At 46.7% G+C, this 24,656-nt stretch overlaps 1 protein-coding gene across 21 annotated transcripts in view; it reads right to left on the reverse strand.

The window, feature by feature from the left end:
• CACNA1A (calcium voltage-gated channel subunit alpha1 A) overlaps nt 1–24,656 on the reverse strand; it is a 432,044-nt gene that overhangs the window by 139,022 nt on the left and 268,366 nt on the right. For all 21 annotated transcript variants that reach the window (XR_012428445.1, XM_045380278.2, XM_074026050.1 and 18 more), the window contains one exon: nt 22,639–22,832. Coding sequence is in view for 20 of the 21 variants with exons in the window: in XM_045380278.2 (XP_045236213.2) it covers nt 22,639–22,832 (194 nt within the window). In the remaining variant the exon portion in view is untranslated. The remainder of the gene's footprint in view (nt 1–22,638; nt 22,833–24,656) is intronic.

A 24,656-nucleotide genomic window follows, 5' to 3' on the forward strand; every position in this document is an offset into this window, starting at 1 on the left:
TCACAGAGCTATTCAGTAATAGACATGCGATTTGAACTAGCCAGCTGGGCCCCAGAGTCCATGGGCTTAACCTCTGTGCTGGGAAGCCTTGCCTCCAGCTGTCAGGGCAGGGGTAGCCTTTCAATGGTTGATCACCCTGTGACACCTGCAGAATGCAGGCTCTCAAGAGTGGCTTTAAAAGCCCACCTTTAAAAGCATATATGACACTGCTGCTGCCTAGGAGAAAGGCTAAAATGAGAAAGAAGTTAAGATGAGGTCATTACTACTAGGTATCTGTGAAACTGTAGAGCAACTGGAACCCTCATAACCTGCCAATCGGAGGGTACCATGCTGTATTCATCTCCTGTGGCTGCTGTAACAAGGAACCACAACCTAGGTGGCTTAAACAACAAAGAATTATTGTCTTACAGTTATAGAGGCCAGAAATCCGAGATCAAGGTGTTAGAAGGGCTGGTTCCTTCTGAGGGCTGTGAGAGAGAATCTGTTTTATCCCTCTCTCCTAGCTTCTGGTGGTTTGCTGGCAATCTTTGCTGATTCTTGGCTTGTAGAGGCATAATCCTGATCTCTGCCTTTGTTTAAGCATGGCATTCTTCCTCTGTGTGTGCCTGTCTCTGTGCCAAAATCTCCCCTTTTTATATGGACACCATCATATTGGATTATGGCCCACCCTAATGATCTCATTTTGGCTATTATGCAGTTTTAAAACTGCAATTACTTTGGCACCAACCTAACAATTACATGTGCAATGAATCCATTTCCAGATAAGGTCACATTCTGAGGTGCTGAGGGTTAGGACTTCAACATATGAATTTTGGGGTGAGACAATAAAACCCATAACACATGGTACAACTACTTGAAAAATTGGTGTTGAGAGTTTCTATACTAAGAGTGATTAGGTCATGCTTAACAATGGGCATATGTTCTGAGAAATGTGTCATTAGGTCATTTTGTTGTGCAAACATCATGGAGTGTACTTACACAAGCCTAGATGGTATAGCCTACTACACACCTAGGCTGCATGGTCTAGCCTATTGATCCTATGTTATTCTATGGAATACTGTAGGCAACTGTAACTCAATGGTGTATCTAAAAATATCTAAAAACGGAAAAGCTATAGTAAAAATACTGTGTGATAATCACTGTTATATATTCGGTCCATTATGGGACCACTGTTATATATTTGATCTGTTGTTCACCAAAATGCCATTATGCAGTGTATGACCATATGTACCTTTGCCAAGACCCAGTAATTCTTGGATGGTTACCTATCCAAGATCATTACAATTAGATAGTAATTCTGAATAGTTACCCAACAGAAAGCACACACAAGGACATTCATAGCAGTGGTATTCATCATAGCCCCAAACTGCAAACAATCCACATTGTTATCAACAGGAGACAGAGGATACATGCAATGAACAATGTCACAGGTCACATGAGATCTTAAAAAGTTAATGCCAAGCAAAAGAAGCCAGACAGAAAACAGCATACATGTAAGATTTCACTTACGCAAAATACAAAAACAGACTAAACTAGTGAATGATGCTCAAAGTCCTGGTAGGGGTACCCTTGCGGGGAGGTAGTGACTAGGAACTGGATATGATGGGGGGCTTCTGGGGCTGAGAAGGTTCTTTTCATCATTTGTGGGCTGGTTACATGGGTGTGTTTAGTTTGTGACAATTAATCAAACTCTTCACTTATAATCTGTGGATTTTTCTGTATGTTTATTCTACTTCAATTTTTAAAACTTTTTTTTTGTTTTTTTTGAGATGGAGTCTCTCTCTGTCACCCAAGCTGGAGTGCAGTGGCGTGATCTCAGATCCCTGCAACCTCTGCCTCCTGAGTTCAAGCAATTTTCCTGCCTCAGCATCCTGAGTAGTTGGGATTACAGGTGACCGCCACCACACCTGGCTAATTTTTGTATTTTTAGTAGCGATAGGGTTTCACCCAGGCTGGTCTTGAACTCCTGACCTCCTGAGCCGCCTGCTCTAGCCTCCCAAAGTGCTGGGATTACAAGCGTGAGCCACTGAGCTCGGCAAAATTTTTTTTTTTTTAATAGTCAACTTTACCTTAAAAAGAAAGAAAATACTGATACGTGCTGCAACATGGGTGAACCTTGAGGGCATTATGCTATGTGAAATAAACCAGTCATAAAAGGGAAAATCCCGTATGATTCCATTTATAGGAGGTCCCTAGAGTCGTCAGAATCATAAAAACAGAAAGTAGCATGGTGGGTGCCAAGGGCTGGGGGAGGGGGAACAGGAAGTTGGCGTTTAGTGGGGACAGAGTTACATTTGGAAGATGGAAACGTTTGGGAGATGGATGGTGGTGATAGTTGCACAGCAATGTGAATGTATTATACTTAATGCCACAGAACTGTATCCTTAACAATGGTTAGGATGGCAACAGTATATTAATGGTTTCGAATAGCTAGAAGGAGCTTGAATGTTCCTAACAGAAAGAAACAATAAAGGTCTGAGAAGATGAATACACTAATTACCCCAATCTGAGCACTATGCATTATATGTATTGAAACATCACTATGTACCCCATGAATAAGTACAATTATGACTTGTCAATTAAAAAATATTAAAAAGTTAAAAAAAAATAATTAGGATGGTAAATTTTATGTCTTGTGGGTTTGCCACGGATACCGAAAAAAAAAAAAAAAAAGCCCTGAAAATAAAACTAACCAAGCCAACTTTAATCATGGACACAGACAGGTTCTGGGGACAATGAACGTGCCAGCCACCAGCCCACATCATTGTTTTAACAGGCCCAGAAATGCGAATGCTTAGCTTCTGGAAGGTTCTGGGAGAAAGAACCGAGTCAGCAGAACCATGGCTGGACAGAAGGCAGCACTGGCTTTGTGCTTCTCTCTCTGTCACTGTGGCGGCTGAGGGCTTCTCGTTCCCATTTCTCAGGGCTAAATATAGCCCAGGGAATGAAACTCTGCACCGGCCACCAGTAGGGAGACTGTGAGCCGTCACGAGGGGCAGGCTCAGATGACAGGGACAGGGTGGAGGATGGGGGAGAGGGACAGGACTGAACAGGGAAAAGCAGCCAAGGCCCTTCCATGCCAAGGCAGCCCGTCCATCTCAGATGCTGCCAACAAGACTCGAATCTGCCCTTGTCCGGGTCCCCGACAGGCTTGGGGACCTCTGGGCACAGGACACGCTACCCAGCACCACAACAGACACACATGGAGGTTTGGACTGTTTGAGCTCATTTAATCCTCTCATGAACCCCAGGAGTGGGTACATAATCATCCCCACCCTCCCGGGTGAGAAAACTGAGGCATAGAGAGATCTTTTTTTTTTTTTTTTTTTTTTGAGATGGAGTCTCACTCTCTCACCCAGGCTGGAATGCAATGGTGCTATCTTGGCTCACTGCAACCTGCACATTCTGGGTTCAAGCAGTTCTCCTGCCTCACCCTACCAAGTAGCTGGGATTATAGGTGCTTGCCACCATGCCCAGCTAATTTTTCTATTTTTAGTAGAGGCAGGGTTGCACCATGTTGACCAGGCTGGTCTCGAACTCCCAACCTCAGGCGATCCACCCACCTCGGCCTCTCAAAGTGCTGGGATTACAGGTGTGAGCCACCGCGCCTGGCCGAGAGATCAAATTACATGCCCACAGTTCTGTTGTGGGTTGCAGTTGGTCCCCGCAGAAAGATGCATTGAAGAAGTCCTAACCCCTGGTACCTATGAATTGGAAATAGGGTCTTTGCAGATGGAATCAAGTTAAAATCAGGTCATTAGGGTGGACCCTTATCCTACCTGACGGGTTTCTTTATAGGGGACATCTGGGCAGAGCGCAGTGGCTCACATCTGCAGTCCCAGCTACTCAGGAGGCTGAGGTAGGAGGATTGCTTGAGGTCAGGAGTTTGAGGCTGCGGCGAGCTATGATTGCGCCACTGCACTGCAGCCTGGGAGACAGAGCAAGACCCTGTCTCTAAAATAAATAAATAAACAAACAAATAAATAATAAGAAAAGGAGAAACCTGGGCACAGAGACAGCCTCGCACAGAGGGAGAAGGTCATGTGAAATGGAGATGAAGGCGGAATTAGGGCGATGTGTCTACAAGAGAAGGAACACCAAGGATTGTTGGCAAACCACCAGAAGCTACAAGAGAGGCAAGAAGGGACTTCAGACCAGGTCTCAGAGGCACCATGGCCCATCTGACCTTGATGATCTTTGGACACCTGGCCTCCCGAACTGCGAGAGAATAAATAAATTTCTGTTGTTTTCAGCTACTGTATTTGTGGTTCTTTGTTATGCAAGCTACGGGAAATAAATGAAGTCACTCAGCTACTAAATGGCAGAGGGGGCCTCCAACCCTCCCACCTCTCTGCTTTTATCTCCTCCCCTTTTCCCTTGCTCACTCCGTTCCAGCCACCTGGCTTCCTTGCAGTTCCTCAACCATGCCAAGCGCAGTCCTACCTCAGGGCCCTTGCACAGGCTGTTCCCCCTGCCTGGAATGCTCTTCCCTGAGACTGCTACATGGTTCCCCCTCACCTCCTTCAGGTTTTTTACTCAAATGCCACCTTCTGAGGGAGGCCTCCCCTGATGGCCCTTTATAATTGCATCCCCCATTTCTGGTCCCCACTTCCTGTTTCTTTTTTCCCTTTTGCATTTCACCACTTACACACTTTACTTATTTCTCTTGTTCTCTCGTCTTCCTGGCTGGAATGTCCATTCAACAAGGGGGAGGGGCTTTGTCCTTTTTGTTCCCTGCTGTATTCCTGTATTCCCAGCCCCCTAGGACAACATCTGGCACACAGTTGGTGCTCAATAAGTGGTGTCTGTTGAATGACTGATTGAGAGTTGGGTCCAAGTTCCCTGCATAGCTCAGTCGTCAACCCCAAGTCAAGTTCCCTCCTGAATTCTCATCTGCACCATCCTCTCTGGGGAGTGGGCTTCTGCTGCCTGATTTTAGAGACACTTTTTCTCTTTCAGACTCATTCAATTATTCAATTCCATACTCTGGATTCAACAATTCACAGGGAAGAAGCTGGTGGAAGGCTGGGTGCAGTTTTGGATTAGGAGATGGGTTTTCCCTGGTTTGGGGGTGGGGGTGGGTGGATTTTGTTCAGGAGCAAAATGAAAAGTACATTTTACAAGCACGAAGACTGGAGATGCCATGGCTGTTCTACGATAATTCATCAGCAAAGATGGGGTCACAGATCTCCTCTCCTGGTTCTCATCTCTTCTTTGGCAGTTCAAGTAAAGGGAGGGATATGCACAAGTCTGGATTCAGGGAGGAGAGTGGGGGAGGATGGCTTGCTCATTTGTTAAATTCATTAATAATACTGGGAAGGATGTGCTCGAGAGATCGCCTTTTCTTTCTTCCAAGGGCTCAAAGAGTTCTGCTGCCTGGAACACTGTTCCCCATTAATGCTGCCATCAAATATTTCCAGCAATATGGCGGGATGGTCCTTCCTGGTCCCTTTGGGGTTGGCTGAGGACATGCTAAGTGCTGGTCAATGAGGAGTGAGTGGAAATAGCTATCACTTTGGAGCCAGAGCAGTGAATTTTTAGTGTAGGACCTTCTGGCATTCCTTTTTCCCTTCTGGAAGAGCAAATGGCAATGTTCTAGGTGATTAACTAGGTCCCAAGTGACTACACTGAACAGAGCCCCCCTTCTTCCCCACTGCCAACCTGCACTGGACATATAGCATGAGCAGGAAATACATCTGTTGTTAAAAGTCATGGAGGCTTTGGGGATGTTTGTTACTGCAGCATAACTTGGCTGCCCTGACCAATACATCTTTCTAATTAATTTTTTATATTTTGTAGAGAGGGGGTCTCTATGTTGCCCAGGCTGATCTCAAACTCCTGGAGTCAAGTGATCCTCCTGCCTCAGCCTCCCAAAGTGCTGGGATTACAGGCATGAACCACCACAATCAGCCAGATTGATACAGTTTGATATCTCCATAGTTTGCTCCTTCACCTCCTTTTTTTTTTTTTTTTCAGATGGAGTCTTGCTCTGTTGCCCAGCCTGGAGTGCAATGGTGTGATCTCAGCACACTGCAGCCTCTACCTCCTGGGTCCAAGCGATTCTCTGCCTCAGCCTCCTGAGTAGCTGGGATTAGAGGCACCCACCACCATGCCCAGCTAATTTTTGTATTTTTTAAAATAGAGACGAGATTTCACCATGTTGATCAGGCTGGTCTCGAACTCCTGACCTCAGGTGATCTACCTGCTTTGGCCTCCCAAAGTGCTGGGATTACAGGCATGAGCCACTGCACCCAGCCTCCTTCTGGTCTTTCTTAAATGCCAACTTCTGATTGACTCTTTTATGGATCCCATGAGGCAGGTGAGAAAGTGTCTGTCTCCTGCATGTCTGATGGAGAACATACATTCTTCTCATCAGCACCTGGACATTTTCCAAGACAGACTGCATGTTAGGCCACAAAACAAGTCTCAACAAATTCTAAAATACTGGAATTCTGTCAAGTATCTTCTCGGACTACCCTGGGGTAAAACTAGAAATCAATACCAAGAAAAATTCAGAAATGATGCAAATATATGGCTATTAAACAACATGCTCCTGAATGACCATTGGGTCAGTGAAGAAGTTAAGATGGAAATTTAAAAACTTTTGGAAATGAATGAAAACAGAGACACAACACACCAACACTTGTGAGATGCAGCAGAAGCAGTGCTGAGGGAAGTTTACACTTGACCTTAGCTAAAGGGCCAAGAAGCAATTAAGAGGGAAGTTTATAGCATCAGATATCTACATCACAAAAAACAGAGGCCGGATGTGGTGGCTCACGCCTGTCATCCCAGCACTTTAGGGGGCTGAGGCAGGAGGATCTCTTGAGCTAGGGGTTTGAGATCAGCCTGGGCAACACAGTGAGACCCCGTCTCTAAAAAATAAAAATAAAAAAAATTAGCTGGGTGTGGTGCTGTGCACGTCGTCCCAGCTACTGGGGATGCTGAAGCGAGAGGTTCGCTTGAGCCCAGGAGGCAGAGGTTGCAGTGAACCAAGATCACGCCACTGCACTCCAACCTGGGCACCACAGTGAGACTCTGTCTCAAAAAAGTAAAAAAACAAAACAAACAAACAAAAAAAACTACAAAGTAAGAACCCAACACGTACCTCAAGGAGCCAGAAAAGCAAGAACAAACCAAACCCAAAGTTAGCAGAAGAAAGGTCAAGTTCAAGATCACAATCAGTCAATTATTTCTGTCCTCTGAACCTCTGCCTGGAGCAACTCTGCCTTTAGGTCTTTGCTTGGCCAATTTCTTCTTATCACTCAACCCTTAGATCCACTGTGCCCCCATCAGAGAAGCCTTCTTGGACCTTTCAATCAAAAGGACTTGCCCCTTCCTGCAGCTCAGCCAGACATCTCATTCTCTTCCCAGCACGTTCCACTGTCTGAATCATCTTGTCAACTTACGCACTTCAAGATTCTCATCTTGAACATCAGCTCCTCGACGGTAGAAATTTTCCTGTCTTAATCCCAGTGTCCAGATCAGCACCAGGCACATAGTAGGTGCTTGCTAAGCATTAGTTGCATAGTCAATACAAATGTTCCTGGGGTTCCTGTTGGTGGATCATTTTATTTATTTATTCATTTTTTTGAGACACAGTCTCACTCTGTCACCCAGGCTGGAGTGTGGTGGCACGATCTAGGCTCACTGCAACCTGTGCCTCCTGGGTTCAAGTGATTCTTGTACGTCGGCCTCCCAAGTAGCTGGGATTACAGGCACGCACCACCATGCCCAGCTAATTGTTTCGTGTTTTTTTTTTTAAGAGTAAATACGGGGTTTCTCCATGTTGGGCAGGCTGGTCTCGAACTCCTGGGCTCAAGTCATCTGCCCTCCTCAGCCTCCCAAAGTGTTGGGATTACAGGGGTGAGCCACCACGCCCAGTTTGGTGAATCATTTAAATAATAAACACAGACAGGAAGTGTGTTTATCCCAAATCCAAATGATTAAGCTATTTTTCTGGGAAAGGAGAGGCAGAAGGCAGAATTATGGTCACATCAGCCAAGTCTTTTCGGCTGATGAAATACTCCCCATATCTGCCTTGATTCCTACCACTTCCATGCCTTAGTGGATGGAGAAACTGAGGCTGAGAGAGGCAATGTGATGTGCCCGGATCACACAGGGTGCAGATGGCATGGGTGGGATTAGACCCGTTATTCTGGCTTACAACCGACTGATTTTTTCCCACTTCACCCCTTCTCTGTACTTGCATAGTATTTTAAGTGTATATGGGCCCAAGAGAGCTCCAAGGGTAAGGGATGTTACTGATTCATCCCAGTATTGCTGGTGGCGCCTGGTGCTTAGAAAGCGCTCCATAAATACTCATCAAACAAATGAATGGCTGAGTCCCAGCAAAATCCTTAAGTGCCTTCTGTTTTATGGTTTATTTTCCTCTAATTTTTTTGAGCATGGTTCATGCAGAAAAAGTATACAGGATGTTAAAACAAACAAACAAACAAACACAAAAAACTCAGCTCAGGAGAACACCCAATTCTCTGGTATATGGGATAAACATGGGGGTGGATTTGACCGTGAAAAAGCGGAAGTCTGACGGTGACCATGAGGGAGGCTGCGTGTCCCACTTTACACCCGTTTTAGATCATGCCAGGCCTGTTAATTATTTTTTCAGTCCTCTTTTTCCCCTTTCACTCTCAAAACTGCCCTGGTTTGGATCATACATTATATAGGCTGTCTGTTCATGAAGTCTTTTTTTTTTTTTTTGGGACAGAGTCTCACTCTGTCACCCAGGTTGGAGTGCAGTGGGGTGATCTCAGCTCACTGCAACCTCCACCTCCTGGGTTCAAGCGATTCTCGAGTCTCAGTTTCCCAAGTAGCTGGGATTACAGGTGTGCACGACCACACCTGGCTAACTTTTTTGTATTTTTTAGTAGAGACGGGGTTTCGCCATGTTGGCCAGGCTGGTCTGGAACTCCTGACCTCGTGATCCACCCGCCTTGGTCTCCCAAAGTGCTGGGATTACAGGTGGGAGCCACCATGCCTGGCCGATCCATGAAGTATTTTATCACCTTCCTTCATCAGCTCCTTCCTTCATCCTCACTCACTCCCCTCTGGATACCTGGGCAGCCACGTATCCTCACAAATGCCAGGAACATCCTGCCTGAGGGCTTTTGCACTGGCTCTTCCATCTACCTGGGCTGCTCTTCCCTGAGATACCTCCATGGCTCCCCTCATCTCTTCATGTCTTTTTAAAAAACCTCAAGCAACTGCTGGCCTCAAACTATGGTCTCCTGCCTCAGCCTCCCAAAGTGCTGGGATTACAAGTGTGAGCCACCACACCCAGCCAGGGACATGCATTTACGATCACTAACTAAACATAGTTTTGCTGCTTCATTATTTGACATTCACCAAAGGAGAAAAGGAGAGAAATGTTTATTAAGGAAAACTTTAAATTGATTTTATATATATATATATATATATATATATATTTTTTTTTTTTTTTTGAGACAGAGTCTTGCTCTGTTGTCCAGGCTGGAGTACAGTGGTATAATCTCGGCTCACTGCAACCTCTGTCTCCTGGGTTCAAGCAATTCTTGTGCCTCAGCCTCCCAAGTAGCTGGGACTACAGGTGCCTGCCACCATGCCCAGCTAAGTTTTTGTATTTTAGTAGAGACGGGGTTTCACCATGTTGCCCAGGGTGGTCTCGAACTCCTGAGCTCAGGCAATCTGCCTGCCTTGGCCTCCCGAAGTGCTAGGATTACAGGCATGAGCCACCATGCCAGGCTGATGGATGTATACATTTTTTGGATACATATGATATTTTAATGCATTCATATGATTTGTTCCTTCAGGTCTGTGTTTTCTTTCTTTTTTTTTTTTTTTTTTTTTGAGACAGTTCTTGCTCTGTCATCCAGGCTGGAGTGCAGTGGCAAGATCGGCTCACTGCAGCCCCAACCTCCCAGGCTCAAGCAGTCCTCCCATCTCAGCCTCCCAAGTAGCTGGGACTACAGGCATGCTCCACCATGTCCAGCTAATTAAAAAATTTTTTTTTTGTAGAGATGGGGTCTCACTATGAGCCTAGGCTGATCTTAAACTCTTGGGCTCAAGGGATCCTCCTGCCTCAGCCTCCCAAAGTGTTGGAATTATAGATCATAATGGCTACGGTGCCTGGCCATTCAGGGTGTATAAGGATAACAACCTTTCATCTTGATGACGCACAAACTCTCTACTGTTTTATTCTATTCCTGACCTCTCACCACCCTCTAATACTATTTCAAAGGCAACGATCCACAAACTACAGCCCACGAGCCAGCCACCTGTTTTTATAGGTTAAAGTTTAATTGGTCAACAGCCATGCTCATTCACTTGTGTGTTTTATCTGTGGTTACTTTTATGCTACAGAAGCAGATTGAGTCATTGCGATGGAGACTGTCTGGCCCACAAAGCCTAAACTATTTAATGTCTGCTCTCTGCCCTTTTATCTCAATTGATCACTGACTTTCCCCACTCACACGTCAACTCCTCTGTGTCCAGAAGAGTGTCTGCATACAGTAGGCATTCAATGGTGGTTGTTGAATGAACCAGTGATTTACAGTCCAAAATCGAATGCTTTGATTTTGGTCAAGACAAACATCTATGAATGAAAAAGGGCTTGGGTCAAAGGTGATTCCAACCATTAGTAACCACTTGCCAAGGGACATGCATTTATTTATTTATTTTTAATTATTAGGTTTTTTTTTTTTTTGAGATGGAGTCTCGCTCTGTCACCCAGGCTGGAGTGCAGTGGTGCGATCTCCACTCACTGCAAGCTCTGCCTCCCGGGTTCATGCCATTCTCCTGCCTCAGCCTCCCGTGTAGCTGGGACCATAGGCACCCGCCACTGCGCCCGGCTAATTTTTGTATTTTTAGTAGAGACGGGGTTTCACCGTGTTAGCCAGGTGGTGTCGATCTCCTGACCTCATGATCCGCCCGTCTTGGCCTCCCAAAGTGCTGGGATTATAGGTGTGAGCCACCGCGCCTGGCCCCCAATTATTAGTTTTTTTTGAGACAGGGTCTAGTTCTGTCACCCAGGCTGGAGTACACTGGTGCAATCACAGCTCGCTGCAGCTTCAAACCCTTGGGCTCAGGCAATCCTCCTGCCTCAGCCTCCCGAGTACCTGGGACTACAGGTACATACCACCATGCCCAGCTAACTAATTTTTTCTTTTGTAAAGACAGGGTCTTGCTTTTTGACCAGGCTGGTTTTGAACTCCTGGTCTCAAGCAATCTTCCTGCCTCAGCCTCTCAAAGTGCTGGGATTCCAGGCATGAGCCACCACGCCTGGCCAGGGACATGCAGTTATGATCACAAATTAAACACGGTTTTTCTGCTTTCCTAATTGACATTCACCAAGGCAGAGAAATAGAGAAGAGACACTCACAGAGAAAAGCACAAAGAAGGGTGAGGAAAAGGGAGAGAAGGAGAAGGAGGTGGAGAAAGAGAAGGGAGGGAGAGAGAGCGAGCGAGCGAGAGAGAGAGAGCGCACAAGAATAAAAGAGACAAAGGCTGCGCGTGGTGGCTCACGCCTGTAATCCCAGCACTTTGGGAGGCCAAGGCAGGCAGATCACTTGAGGTCAGGAGCTTGAGATCAGCCCAGCCAACATGGCGAAACCCTGTCTCTGTTAAAAATACAAAAAATTGGCCGGCACTGTGGCTCACGCCTGTAATCCTGGCACTTTGGGAGGCCAAGGCGGGCGAATCATGAGCTCAGGAGATTGAGACCATCCTGGCCAACCTGGTGAAACCCTGTCTTTACTAAAATACAAAAAATTAGCTGGGCGTGGTGGTATGCACCTGTAGTCCCAGCTACTGAGGAGGCTGAGGCAGGGGAATCACTTGAACCCAGGAGGCAGAGGCTGCAGTGAGCCAAAGTCGCGCCACTGCACTTCAGCCTGGTGACAGAGCAAGACTCCATCTCACAAAACAAAACAAAACAAAACCCCCCAAAACTAGCTGAGTGTGGTGGCACATGCCTGTAATCCCAGCTACTTGGGAGGTTGAGGCACAAGAATCGCTTGAACCTAGGAGGTGGAGGTTGCAGTGAGTTGAGATTGCGCCACTGCACTCTAGCCTGGGTGACAGAGTGAGACTCTGTCTCAAAAAAAAAAAAAAAAAAAAAGAGAGAGAGAGAGACAAAGAGAGGGAAAAAGAAAGAGTTAGAGAGAGACGGATGAAAGGTAATGAATTGTGTCCAGAGCTGTGTGTGAACCCTGGCTTTGTCACTCTTGGCTAGGGGACCTTGGCAGGTCACATTACCCCTGTGGGCCTCCGTTTCCTCATCTGGAAGATGGGGTTAAAAATATCTTTCCTCACAGGACTGTTTTACAGATCAAGACACAATGCAAAGCTGATGCCAGACACAAAGAAGCCCTCAGCTAAAGGCAGCCCCAAATTAACTCAAGACACCCTGGTCCTGCCAGGTCCCCAGCCCCTCCACATCCCCTCCCTGGGACCAACCAAGAGAGGGCAGGTCCTGTCCTTCATGAAGTGATCCCAATTTGCCTTGGCCCAGCTGGCAAAGAGGGTGTCGGGGACCTTCCCCTGTGAGGGTGGAGACAATTTCTGGCTTTTCTGAGCCACATGGGGCACATATGGTGAGGGGGTCCCTGTGAAATGAGGCCACCTGTTGCTAGAGCAACACAGAGCCACCAGCTCTTGTCTCTAGCACACAGTTTTGTTGCAGTACTCATGGGGTTCCCCATTCCATCCCCGTGAGCTCAGAGAAGCAGCCCTCAATCCTGTTTGCTGTGGGAGGCTGTAAATGGCAGAACCTGAGGATGCTGACACTGAGTGAGACAGAGCTGAGTTCCGACTCTCAATCGCTGTGCACAGCTCTGGGACTCGTTTCTTCATCTGTAAAATGGGGATATTAAAGGCCCTAGCTCAGAGGGTTTTATATTTTTACCATCAAGGAATCCCAGGCTGATGCCTGGAGAAGTAGCCAGAACAGGGTGGCACAGAGGAAGTGGCCAGTCACCCATCTTGATTCCACAAGGCTACCCAGAGCCTGCTCTGGCCCAGGAAGGTCCAGGGAAGAGGCCCGTCTAGTGGGCATGGGAGCCGTGTGGATACTTTGGAGCCTCCAGGTCAAGAGCAGAGATGGGCTGTGTTGATGGAGATTTGTTTTGTAGCAGTTAGAAGTGACTTGGACTTCACTTTTAGCACAGAATCTCCAGTAAACCTGCATTTGTAGTCCTTGGGTATGGACAGAAACTCACACCGTCCCAAAGCTCTTAGGGGGTAGGTTCACCTCGATGCCCAGCCAGTACCCCAATCCTCCTTCCTCCAAGAGGCTTGGCCTCCTAGAGCAGAGTCTCTCAACCTCAGTACTACTGACATTTTGGGCTGGATAACTGGGTGTGATGGGGGCTGAGCCAGACACGGACGGTGAGAACTCCAGTTACCTGCTAAACTATCACCTCTTCTGAGGGGTTTTCCAGCCACAGTGACTACAGAAGCCACTGGCAAGATTCCTTCAGTCTCAGCTTGGGGAGGAAATGCTTAGGGGTCTGTGGATAGAATTGAGGAGTCCCTGAATTTAGATAGAAAATAATTACCCCTTTACTTCCTCTCACTTTCACTGGAAGTGGAGCATTTTCTTCCAGGATGATCGGAGGTGGCAAACCGCAAAATCAGTGACCCCCATCACCAACAGAAATCACATATAGTTCACAGATATCATGCAAAGTCTTTTAAGCTTAATACTCCCATGAAATCACAAGACTTATCCAACCCATCACTGGGACTTGTTGATGTGTTATAAAGAATCATCTCTTAAACAACATCACAAATCCTTAAAAAAAAATATTCTGGGCTGGTCTCAGTGGCTCATGCCTGTAATCCCAGTGACTCTGGAGGCTGGGGTGGGAGGAACACTAGAGGCCAGAAGCTTGAGGCCAGCCTGGGCAACATACTGAGACCATTTCTCTACCAAAAAAAATCCAACTAGCTGGGCGTGATGGTGTATGCCTATAGCCCTAGCTACTCAGGAGGTTGAGGTGGGAGGATCGCTTGAGACCAGGAGTTTGAGGCTGCAGTGAGCTATGATTGCATCATTATACTCCAGCTTAGGAGACAGAGCAAAACCCCAAAAAACAGGGATTACGAGTTTTTGGGAAGAACACTACATAGGCATAAAATCAAGGGTTACATAATATCCACATCCCCGGGAGATACTAATCTTCATCATTTGGTTAAAGTGGTATCTGTCTGTTCCTCTACTATAAAACTTCTATTTTCCCCTTTACCTACTCTATTCTTCGGAAATGAGTCACTAAGTCCAGCCTACCCTCAAAGAAGGGGAGATTAGTCTCCACCTCCTGGGGCAGTGGGGAGTGAAGTCTACATACTTTAAATGGAATTCTGTTATAAGAAAGATTTGCCTGTTTTTCATTTATCTTGTGTATTTAATAATAAAATAAAAATGATCATTTATTTATTTATGTGTTTAGTTAAGAGATGGGGTCTTGATGTTGCCCAGGCTGGAGTGCAATGGCGGGATCATAGCTCACTGCAGCCTTGAACTGCTGGGCTCAAGCAATCCTCCTGCCTCAGCCTCCCAAGTAGCTGGGACTATAGGCATGTGCCACCACACCTGGTTAATTAAAAAACATTTTTTTTTGAGACGTGGTTTGGCTCTTGTTGCCCAGGCTGGAGTGCAATGGCCTGATCTCAGCTCACTACAACCTCTGTCTCCCAGGTTCAAATGATTCTTCTACCTCAGCCTCCTGAGTAGCTGCTACTACAGGCGCGTGCCACCATGCTCGGCTAAGTTTTGTATTTTTAGTAGAGATGGGGTTTCACCTTGTTGGTCAGGCTGGTCTCGAACTCCTGACCTCGTAATCCACCTGCCTTGGCCTCCCAAAGTGCTGGGATTACAGGCGTAAGCTACCGTACCCAGCTAATTAAAAAAAAAAAAAAATTTTTTTTTTTAAAGATGAGTCTTGCTGTGTTTCCCAGGCTGGTCTCCTGGAACTCCTTGTTCAAACAATCCTCCCACCTCGGCTTCCTAAGTAGTTGGGGTTACAGATATGAGCCACCAAGCCTGGCCACTTAGTATTGATGTATCAATCAATCAATCAATTATTTATTTTAGTGTGGACTCTCTGGACAGATTATATAAGATAAGGATACCCAGGACACTGTTTGCCCAAGAAAGGTTCATTCTCCTCCCTTTCTCCCTGGTCTAGGAATGATCCCAGACCTTTTTCCCCCCACCTCACCATTTAGCAAGACAAGTTTAATTGGCTCACACCAACTTGGTAGGCTGAGGTTGGTGGATCACTTGAGCTTATGAGTTCGAGATCAGCCTGGCCAACATGACGGAACCCAATTTTTACTAAAAATACAAAAAATTAGCTGGCCATGGTGGTGCACGCCTGTAGTCCCAGCTACTTGGGAGGATGAGGCAGGAGAATCACTTGAACCCGAGAGGTTAGCCAAGTGAGCCGAGATCACGCCACTGCACTCCAGCCTGGGCAAGAGTGAGACTCCATCTCAAAAAAAAAAAAAAAAAAAAAAAAAGGAAACTGTGATCATCATAGAGAAATTTGAAGATACAAAGAAGTATTGAGAAAATCAAGATTCCCAAATCCCACCACCCGAAGGTCAACCTGGTAAAGTGTCTTCCAATTTTTCTTTACTTACGTTTTCATATTTGTACATTTGAGATCATAAGGTTTACCTCATCTTGATTCCTTTTTAAAAACTCATTTTCCCTTCTCATCAGTTTTTCTTTTCTAGTGCGGGTGAGCTGCCACTGTTCTCCATGCTGGGAATGATCTTTCCAAAACATCTGCCTAGCTCCTTCCTTCTCTGCTCAAACATTGCCTCCTCTGAGGAGTCCTCCATGATTGCCTGACCTAGACTAGGGAACCACGCATCACTTGTTCTCTTGTGCAGTTTTTGCTCTGTTGCCCAGGCTGGAGTGCAGTGGTGTGGTCACAGCTCACTGCAACCTCCACCTCCTGGGCTCAATTGATTTTCCTGCCTCAGCCTCCCAGGTAGCTGGGATTACAGGCGCCCGCCACCACGCCCGGCTAATTTTTGTATTTTTTGTAGAGCTGGGGTTTTGCTGTGTTAGCCAGGCTGGTCTCAAACTCCTGACCTCAGGTGATCTGCCCACCACGGCCTCCCAAAGTGCTGGGATTACAGGTGTGAGACACCATGCCTGGCCTCCTTGATCCCTGTTTAAAAACTCATTTCTCCCACTCATCATTTTTTTGTTTGTTTGTTTGTTTGTTTTATGACAGAGTCTTACTCTGTTGTCCAGGCTGGGGTGCAGTGGCATGATCACAGCTTATTGCCACCTCTGACTTCAGGGCTCAAGTGATCCTCCTGTCTCAGCCTCCTGAGTAGCTGGGACTACAGATGTATGCCACTATGCCTGGCTAATTTTTGCATTTTTTTTTTTTTTTTTGGTAGAAATTGGGTTTCACTATGTTGCCCAGACTGGCCTCAAACTCTTGGGTTCAAGTGATCCACCCTCCTCAGACTCCCAAATTGCTGGGATTACAGGCATGAACCACTGTGCCCAGCACCCCCCACTCATCATTATATGGTGACCCTTTCCCCTGTATCCTTAATATTCTCCCAGCAGACGATTTTTAATGATGACATAATATGCCATCATACGGAAGGATCATACGGTATTTAACCGATCTATTGTCAGGCTTTCAATTGCTTCCAGTTCTGTTCTAATTTTGTAAATAACTCTGGGATGCATATCCTGATATAAACCTTCGACAGCATCGCTGATGAGTTGAGCTTAGATTTCTTCAAAAGGCATTTAAACCAGGAAGCCAAGGGAGAAAAACAAGAAACGAATACAAAATCTGGAAGGGAATCAAACACGTCCCGTAGGTGAGCTGCCACTCTCCTCCATGCTGGGGATGCTCTTTCCAAAACATCTGCCTGGCTCCCTCCTTCTCTGCTCAGACATCACCTCCTCTGAGGAGCCCTCCCTGATTGCCTGACCTAGACTAGGGAACCACCCGTCACTTGTTCTCTTGTACAGCTTTCGTTCCTACTGGGCTTCCCATAGTACACACACATTTCCTTAGTGTCTCCTGTTTTCTGAGTGGTTTATTATTTATCATGTTTACCATTTGCGTCTGTCTCCTACCAGGGTGGAGATTTTAGTCTGTCTTCTACCTTGCAGCGTCTCCAATCACCTAATCATTGCCCGGCACACAGTAGGTGCTCAATAAATAATTACTGGATAAGTGAAAGGATGTTAAGAGAATAAATATGGTGCTAGGATCTTACAAAAGGGTGCCTACCCAGGTGGGCGGCCTCAGCGGTACATCTGTGTCTATGGATTCCAAGACGCTTGGAGCGACTGTCTCTGGACTCTCCGTTGATCTCAACTACTAGCTTGTTCAGAACTGGGTAAAAGGAGTTGGCTGGCAAGGCCACACCCACTGGCTTCGGCTCCAGCACTAGTCATGGAGGACAAAGATTCCAGACACTCTGCTTGCCTATGGCCAAACAGAGCGAGGTGCATTCTAGGACATACCAGGGCAGCGCTAGCCCAAGGGAGACGGCTGGGCACGAGGGCAGAACCCAAGAGTGCCCCAACGCAGCAGCTGTGTCCTCCTCAGCAGAAACTCAAAGATGGGCACCTTAGCCCCTGCGCCCTGGCATTGACAGACGCTATTGGTTGTTTTAGGGGTGGAGAGAAAGGCTATCTCACTTTGGGAAGCCCCAGACAAGAATCCACATGCAATTCGTTTATTTAGGAGGTGTTATAAATGGAATTGTGTCCTCCTGCTACACACACAAAAATGCTTCCGTCCTAACCCCCTGGCACCTCAGAATGTGATCTTATTTGGAAATAGGGTAATTGCAGACGTAATTAGTTAAAATTAGGTTGGACTGGAGTAGGGTAGGTTCTGATCCAATACAACTGATGTCCTTCTAAGAAGAGGAGAAGAGACACAGACACACCAAGGGAGGATGCTATTTTTTTTTTTTTTTTTTTGAGAAGGAATTTCATTCTGTCGCCCAGGCTGGAGTGCAGTGGCATGATCTCGGCTCACTGCAACCTCCACCTCCCGGGTTCAAGTGATTCTCCTGCCTCAGCCTCCCAAGTGGCTGGGATTACAAGCACCCGCCCATCACGCCTGGCTAATTTTTGTATATTTAGTAGAGACCGGGTTTCACCATGGTGGCCAGGCTGGTCTCAAACTCCTGACCTCAAGTGATCTCCCCACCTTGGCCTCCCAAAAGTGCTGGGATTACAGGCATAAGCCACCGCGCCCGGCCTGGGAGGGTGCTATTAGATGACAGAAGACTGGAATGGAGAATGAAGGCTCTAGAAGCCAAGGAATCCCAAAGATTGTGGGAAATCAGCAAAAGCCAGGAAGAGGCAAAGAACGATCCTCCCCCGGAGGCTTTTGAGGGGCGTGTTGTCAGCTCTGCTAACATCTTGAGGTTGGACTTCTGGCTTCCAGAACTGTCAGACCATAAATTCCTGTTGTTTTAAGCTACCCAGTCTGTGGTGCTTCATTATAGCAGCCCCAGGAAATAAATCTAAAAGTTCATCCCAGGAAATACCAGGCAGGGAATGGAAGGTGGTAAGTGAAGGGTGTGTAAGTGACCAGGTTAACCCTGCAGGAAACCAGAGCCTGATCCCACTGGAAAGATGCAGGGCAGAGCAAAACGCCTGATGGGGAGGGAGCTGGGGTATTTATCCACTGACTTCTCCAGGCACTGGCTGGAGGCTGCTCCTAGGGGTTGTCCATGCAGGCCAGGGGATCACAGCAGCCCCAGAGAGAGGCAGAGAGTGACAGGTGATTGCAGTATAAGGCATCCCTGCCCTCAAAGAACCTCAGTCTTCTGGCCAAGGGTTTCCTGACAGAAACCTTACTGACATTTGGGCTTGGATCATTCTCTATGTGGGGCAGAGGTGGGGGATGCTGTGCATTGCAGAATGTTGAGTAGCATCCATGACCTTCACCCACTTGATACCAATAGCATCCTCCTTCCCATCCAGTTGTGGCAATCAAAAATGTCTGCAGACACTGCCAAGTGTTCCCTGGGGGCAGAAATCATCCCTGGGCGAGAAGCTGTGTTCTAGGTTCACATTAGGGCTAAATCATTGTATGGGCTGCTAACCAAAGGACGAGGGTGGGATGTAAATGCGTGGAAAGTGCTAGAAAGCTACTCTGAGTTAGTGGTTAATAGCAGGGCCAGGGAGGGGAATAAAGTAAGACCTCTCACACCTCACTCCACTTCCTCAGGCGCTGCTGGAGCTGTTATGATGAAAAATTCATGCACGTTTCTAAAAGGAACACCATTCAGGGTGGGGAATTTGATTTACACGGAGGTCACCCTGGGCCAGGATCAGTTCTAAATACTTCATGCGAATCCACCTTACTCAATCCTCATGCCTTGTGAGGTGGGACTATGCTTCTCTTTGTTTTGCACATGTGGAAATAGGGGCACAGAGAGGCCAAGCACCTTGTCGAAGGCTGCACAGCAAGGAAGTGGAAGAATCGGGAGGAACCCAGGCAGGCTGACACCTGAGTCTCTGCTCTTAACCACTCAGTTTGTGTCCCCAGAGGTGGCTTAGCTCTAAGCTTAGAGGCTTCCAGGGCAAACACCCTTTGGACAACGATACTTATAACTGAGCCCTCTGGAAATTCACGCTTCCTGTCCCACCACTGGGCACACCCCCAGCATCTTAACCTGAACCCCCAGATGCTTTCTCTGGTCATCCAACCCTGTGACATATCCCTTTTTTATGCTCACAATTTTTTTCAGCTCCCAATCCCCACTCCCATTCTCTCCCTGAGTTCCCTAGCCTTCAGGAGGGTTCATTTCCTGCTGGAGCTCCTCTCACACCAGCCTTGCAAAGTAAAAACCTAGAACCCATAAAAATTCCCCAGCGAGTTCTGGCCAGTTGGGTCTGACCCTTTGTCCAAGCTGTTCGCAGGTGAGGGCCAAGAGAGGGCCTGAGCTCGGATCTGCCGCCTGTTCCCAGAGATGCTACACTCAGATGAGGTTTTCATGCAAATTAGAACACCATGTCCCTTCCCCACATCCTCTTTTCTGTCAATAAATTATCATGATAACAGCAGAAATCGTACGTTGTCTATGATATGAATGACATTCTTGTGCAGTGCGTGACAGGCACAACTGTTCATGGGGCTCCTTTTGCTGCCTACTCCCAACTAAAACGGGCCTTTGTTGATCAGGATTACAAGGATGAGTTTTTGCAAATCTCCCTCCACCCACAAGTGGGGAAATTCCTTAACCCATTTATGCTGGAGGTTGCAATTTTTTTGTGTGTGAAAAATCAGATCTTAGCGATGACCTTGAGCAGCAGGATGTAAATAACTCCCACAAAACTAGCATTCCAATAATGGAACACTAGGCATAAATGGGTTGTTAAGGAACATACACTAGAGCCAAGAGGAAAGTTCAGCTTCTCTACGTACAGGAGGAAGCCAGGTATTACTCCCTAGGAAGGCCAACCCCTGGCCTAACCTTAAATGGTAATTTTGGCCCTTACAGCTGGTGAAGATAAGATCTCCACAGGTCAACAGAGCTGTGTGTGTGTGGGGAAGCCCCAGGGTGCTCTACGGGGTCACAACACTTGTGGCATCCTTGTGTTTGATCCTGAATCCTTGGCTCTGCCCCACTCCAGCTGCTGACACGTGACCTGCTTGGGGACTGCTTACCTGCATCGTAGGTGAGGGAAGGTGAACTGTGGTGAAGACAGAGTGGGGTTTAAAACGTGCACACCTAAATATCTATCAGAATTATAAATGCATTTAGGCTGGGTGCGGTGGCTCACACCTGTAATCCTTGCACTTTGGGAGGCCGAGGCAGGAGGACTGCTTGAGGCCAGGAGTCTGAGAGCAGCCTGGGAAACATAGTGAGACCCCATCTCTATAAATTTTTTTTTTTTTAATTAGCTAGGCATGGTGGTGTGTGCCTGTGGTCCCAGCTACTCAGGAGGCTGGGGTGGGAGGATCACCTGAGCCCAGGAGTTCAAGGCTGCAGTGACCTATGATTGCACCACTGTGCTCCAGCCTGAGTGACAGAGGGAGACCTTGTCTCTAAAAAAACAAAACAAAAATCTTTCCCCAAACTAAAATTATAAATGAATTTGGTCTTTGATCCTGCAGTCCCACTTCTGGGAATGGACACCCTCCAACCCCCTAGCTATATCTGCGAAAGTATGACGAGGTACATGCAACATTGCTCCTGGCACAGCAGCATCATGTTCGATGTCAGTGGATAGGAAGCCAGTCAAGCATTTCTCTTCATGGCAAACAAATAAATTATGGGCAGCTACACAATAGAACGCTATGCAGCTGTGCAAAAGAATAAAGAAGGCCAGGCGTGGTGGCTCACGCCTATAATCCCAGCACTTAGGGAGGCTGAGGCGGGAGGATCGCTTGAGCCCAGGAGTTCCAGACTAGCCTGGGCAACATGGTAGAACCCTGTCTCTACAAAAATTAGCGGGGCATACTAGTGTGCACCCATGAAGAGACCGTCCATGTCCTGCAATGGAAAGATCTCTAGAACGTGTGGTTATGAGGAAAAAAAAAATCACAGAATTGAACAGCATGTATAGAATGCTATTCCTTGGGGTAAGAAAGAGGGGGGGGGGATATAGATTTGATTATGTTTATAATTGCATAAATAAACACTGGAAGGATATTCTGAGGAACTAAAGGGGTTGCATAGTGGAGGAAGAGGAAATAGAATGCAGGGATACATCTTTCCAGAAACATCCCTAACATTTTTAAGATCTAGGGCAAGAGTACAAAAAAAAGACCATATACTATGGGGAAATATTTAAAAGGTAACTAAATAAAACATGCTTTATGCTTCTACTTTGCAAATATACCTTCCTTTACACTTTGGAAGGTCACGGTGGAATTTAGAATCTGGATATCTACACTGGGTCAAGGTGTGGGGAGAGCCAGCCCTGTTCCTTTCTCTTCCTAGTCATGGCTATGTCCTGCCAGAGGGGCTCCACACACGTGTGGGCATTCCAGCTTGTACATCCAAGCTGGCCACATTTGTGCCAACAGCCACCCCTCGGATGTCCTTGGCCCTCAGGTGGGTTACTAACAGATCCATATGAGAATCACATGCAAGTTCATGGAATCTGGGCATGAACAGGAATTCTGGGATCCTGGTAACTCCAAACATGGTCTAGAAAGTGAGGCACAAGCTCTTGGTAGACACATTCCCTTGGCTCCAGGAACTTCTCATCCCACGGGGACTGGTATGGCCGGAGGAGGGCCAGGTGAACCTCAGTGCAGGGCCCCCTTGCCTATGTCCAAAGATATTACTCTACCTTTTATCTGTGTTGATGTTGGATCACATAACCTTTCCATATTCAAAAATCTAAAATTTTACCTAAACACCTGCACAATGAAAAATGATGTTGCATCTGGGGGCCCTCCAGACTTCTACGCCCTATAGTTAGAGTTCTGCTCGTGAGTCCCTGTAATCTTCCAAAGCCTGAGCCTCAGGCCAGCTTCACGGGGGCTGTGTTATCCTTGGGCTGCCTCCCCCAGCTCAGGGTCCCTCCATTGCAGCCTTGGAGTCTCATTGGTCCCAGGAGGTCACCTCCCTGAGACTCTGATTGTCCACACACACCGTCCCAGCATCACTTACATTGTAGAGGAGATCAGTCCACCCTTCCATGGTTATGCACTGGAAAACAGTCAGCACTGCAAACAGGATGTTGTCGAACTGAGTGATCCCGTTGTTGGGCCCTTCCCAGTAGGGCTGACATTTGGTCCCATTGGGGCAGGTGCGGGCGGGCTCTTCTGTCCCACATGGAGCCGGAGACTCACCCTGAATGTCATCTACAAAAGGGAAGGGGAGAAAAGTCAGGGGAAGGAGCAGGAAAATCAGCTCTGAGAAATAGGGACCCAAGTGACTCCACAATGTTGCTGGAACAAATAACTATTGGGACAAACGTGATCAGTCTTCAAAGAAATCAATGTTTGGCTTTGTGGGTCTATTAATTGTTTTCTATTGATTAATTTCTTGTCTGAGTTTTACTACTCTTCTCTTTCTGTTTTCCATGACTTTTTTTGTTTTGTTTTGTTTTGCTATTCTTTTCCTAAACTTTTGAGATGGATGAATTAACTGCCTTTAAGGCTATAAATTGCCTTTAAGTGTGGCTTTACCTGCATCTCAAAAATTTGTCATGCATTATCATTATTGTTCAAGTAAAATATTTTTCAATTTCCATTCGTATTTCTTTTTTGACCTACAGGTAATTTAGATGTATTTGTTTTTTAAAAAAACTTATTAGAGATATATACCTAATATATATATATGAAGACAGAGTGGGAGAGGGAGGGAGAGAGAGAGAAGGAGAGGCAGGGGGGAGGGAGAGAGAGAGAGAGAGAGAGAATAGTATAGAACAGTATAATGATTCACCATCTACCTATCACCAATTTAGACACTTACCTACTTACTTCTGGCCAGTCTTTTTACATCTATATCCCCTCCAAACACTTTGCCTTGCCACTAGAACTTTTTTTTTTTGAAACGGAGTCTTCTGTCATCCAGGCTGGAGTGCAATGGCGCGATCTTGGCTCACTGCAATCTCCGACTTCTGGGTTCAAGGGATTCTCCTGCCTCAGCCTCCCAAGAAGCTGGGATTACAGGTACCTCCCACCACAACTGGCTAATTTTTGTATTTTTAGAAGAGATGGGATTTCACCATGTTGGCCAGGCTGGTTTCAAACTCCTGACCTCAAGTGATCCGCCCGCCTCGGCCTCCCAAAGTGCTGGGATTACAGGCATGAGGCACTGCGCTCAGCCTAGAATATTTTTAAAGCAAAGCTCAGACATCATATCATTTCATCTGTAAATGAGAGGCGTGTCTCTTAATCTGCAAACACTTTTAGAGTTCTCTTTTTGTTACTGATTTCCAGCTTCCTTGCATTATGGTCAGAAAATATGTTTTGTATTTTTTCAGCTTTTTGACCTCCGTTGAGACAAACGTTATGGTCCATAATACAGTCAGTTTTTGTAAATGTGCCGTGTGCATAGTGCAGCTGGTAAGTGCAGCCTTCTTCCGACATCCATTAGGACAAATTTGTCAAGCGTGTTGTGTTATTCTCCTATAAGCCTTGCTGATTTTTTTCTTCTTGGGATGTACTGGGCTCGGAGCTGTTCTGGGGGTGAGGGACACCAGTACACACAGTTCCTACCCTTGCCTAAGGGTAAGGAACAGGAGCTGAGCTTTCTCCCCAAATAGCAGGAGGCAGGCTGTGAAAATGCCACAAGGAGAGAGAAACGTGCCAATAGACACCCCTTTAGCTGGAAACCAACGACAGCTTCCTGGGGAGGTGGCAGTCGGGCTGAACGCTAAAGGTCAGTCCAAATCTTAAGGTATTGATGAGGTAAGGGAGGCAGGAAAACTCACATCCTGGGAGTGTCCTCATTTTACCAGCGCAGCGGGTCTCAGAAGACCTTATTCTGTGAGTGATGCTCTTGAAGGTTTTCAAAGACGGCCGTGGCATTGTCGGACAAGAAAACAAACAGCTGAGTGTGTGTAAACTCAAGCTTCCTACTCAACAAAAATCTCTCTCAATGTATGTGCTATAGACTTTGCAGCACCAATTCTCTGCTCCCTTGACTGACTACACAGCAGAGGGAAATAAACCGATGCT

Source organism: Macaca fascicularis, chromosome 19 (assembly GCF_037993035.2).
Source record: "Macaca fascicularis isolate 582-1 chromosome 19, T2T-MFA8v1.1".
NCBI classification, from domain to species: domain Eukaryota; kingdom Metazoa; phylum Chordata; class Mammalia; order Primates; family Cercopithecidae; genus Macaca; species Macaca fascicularis.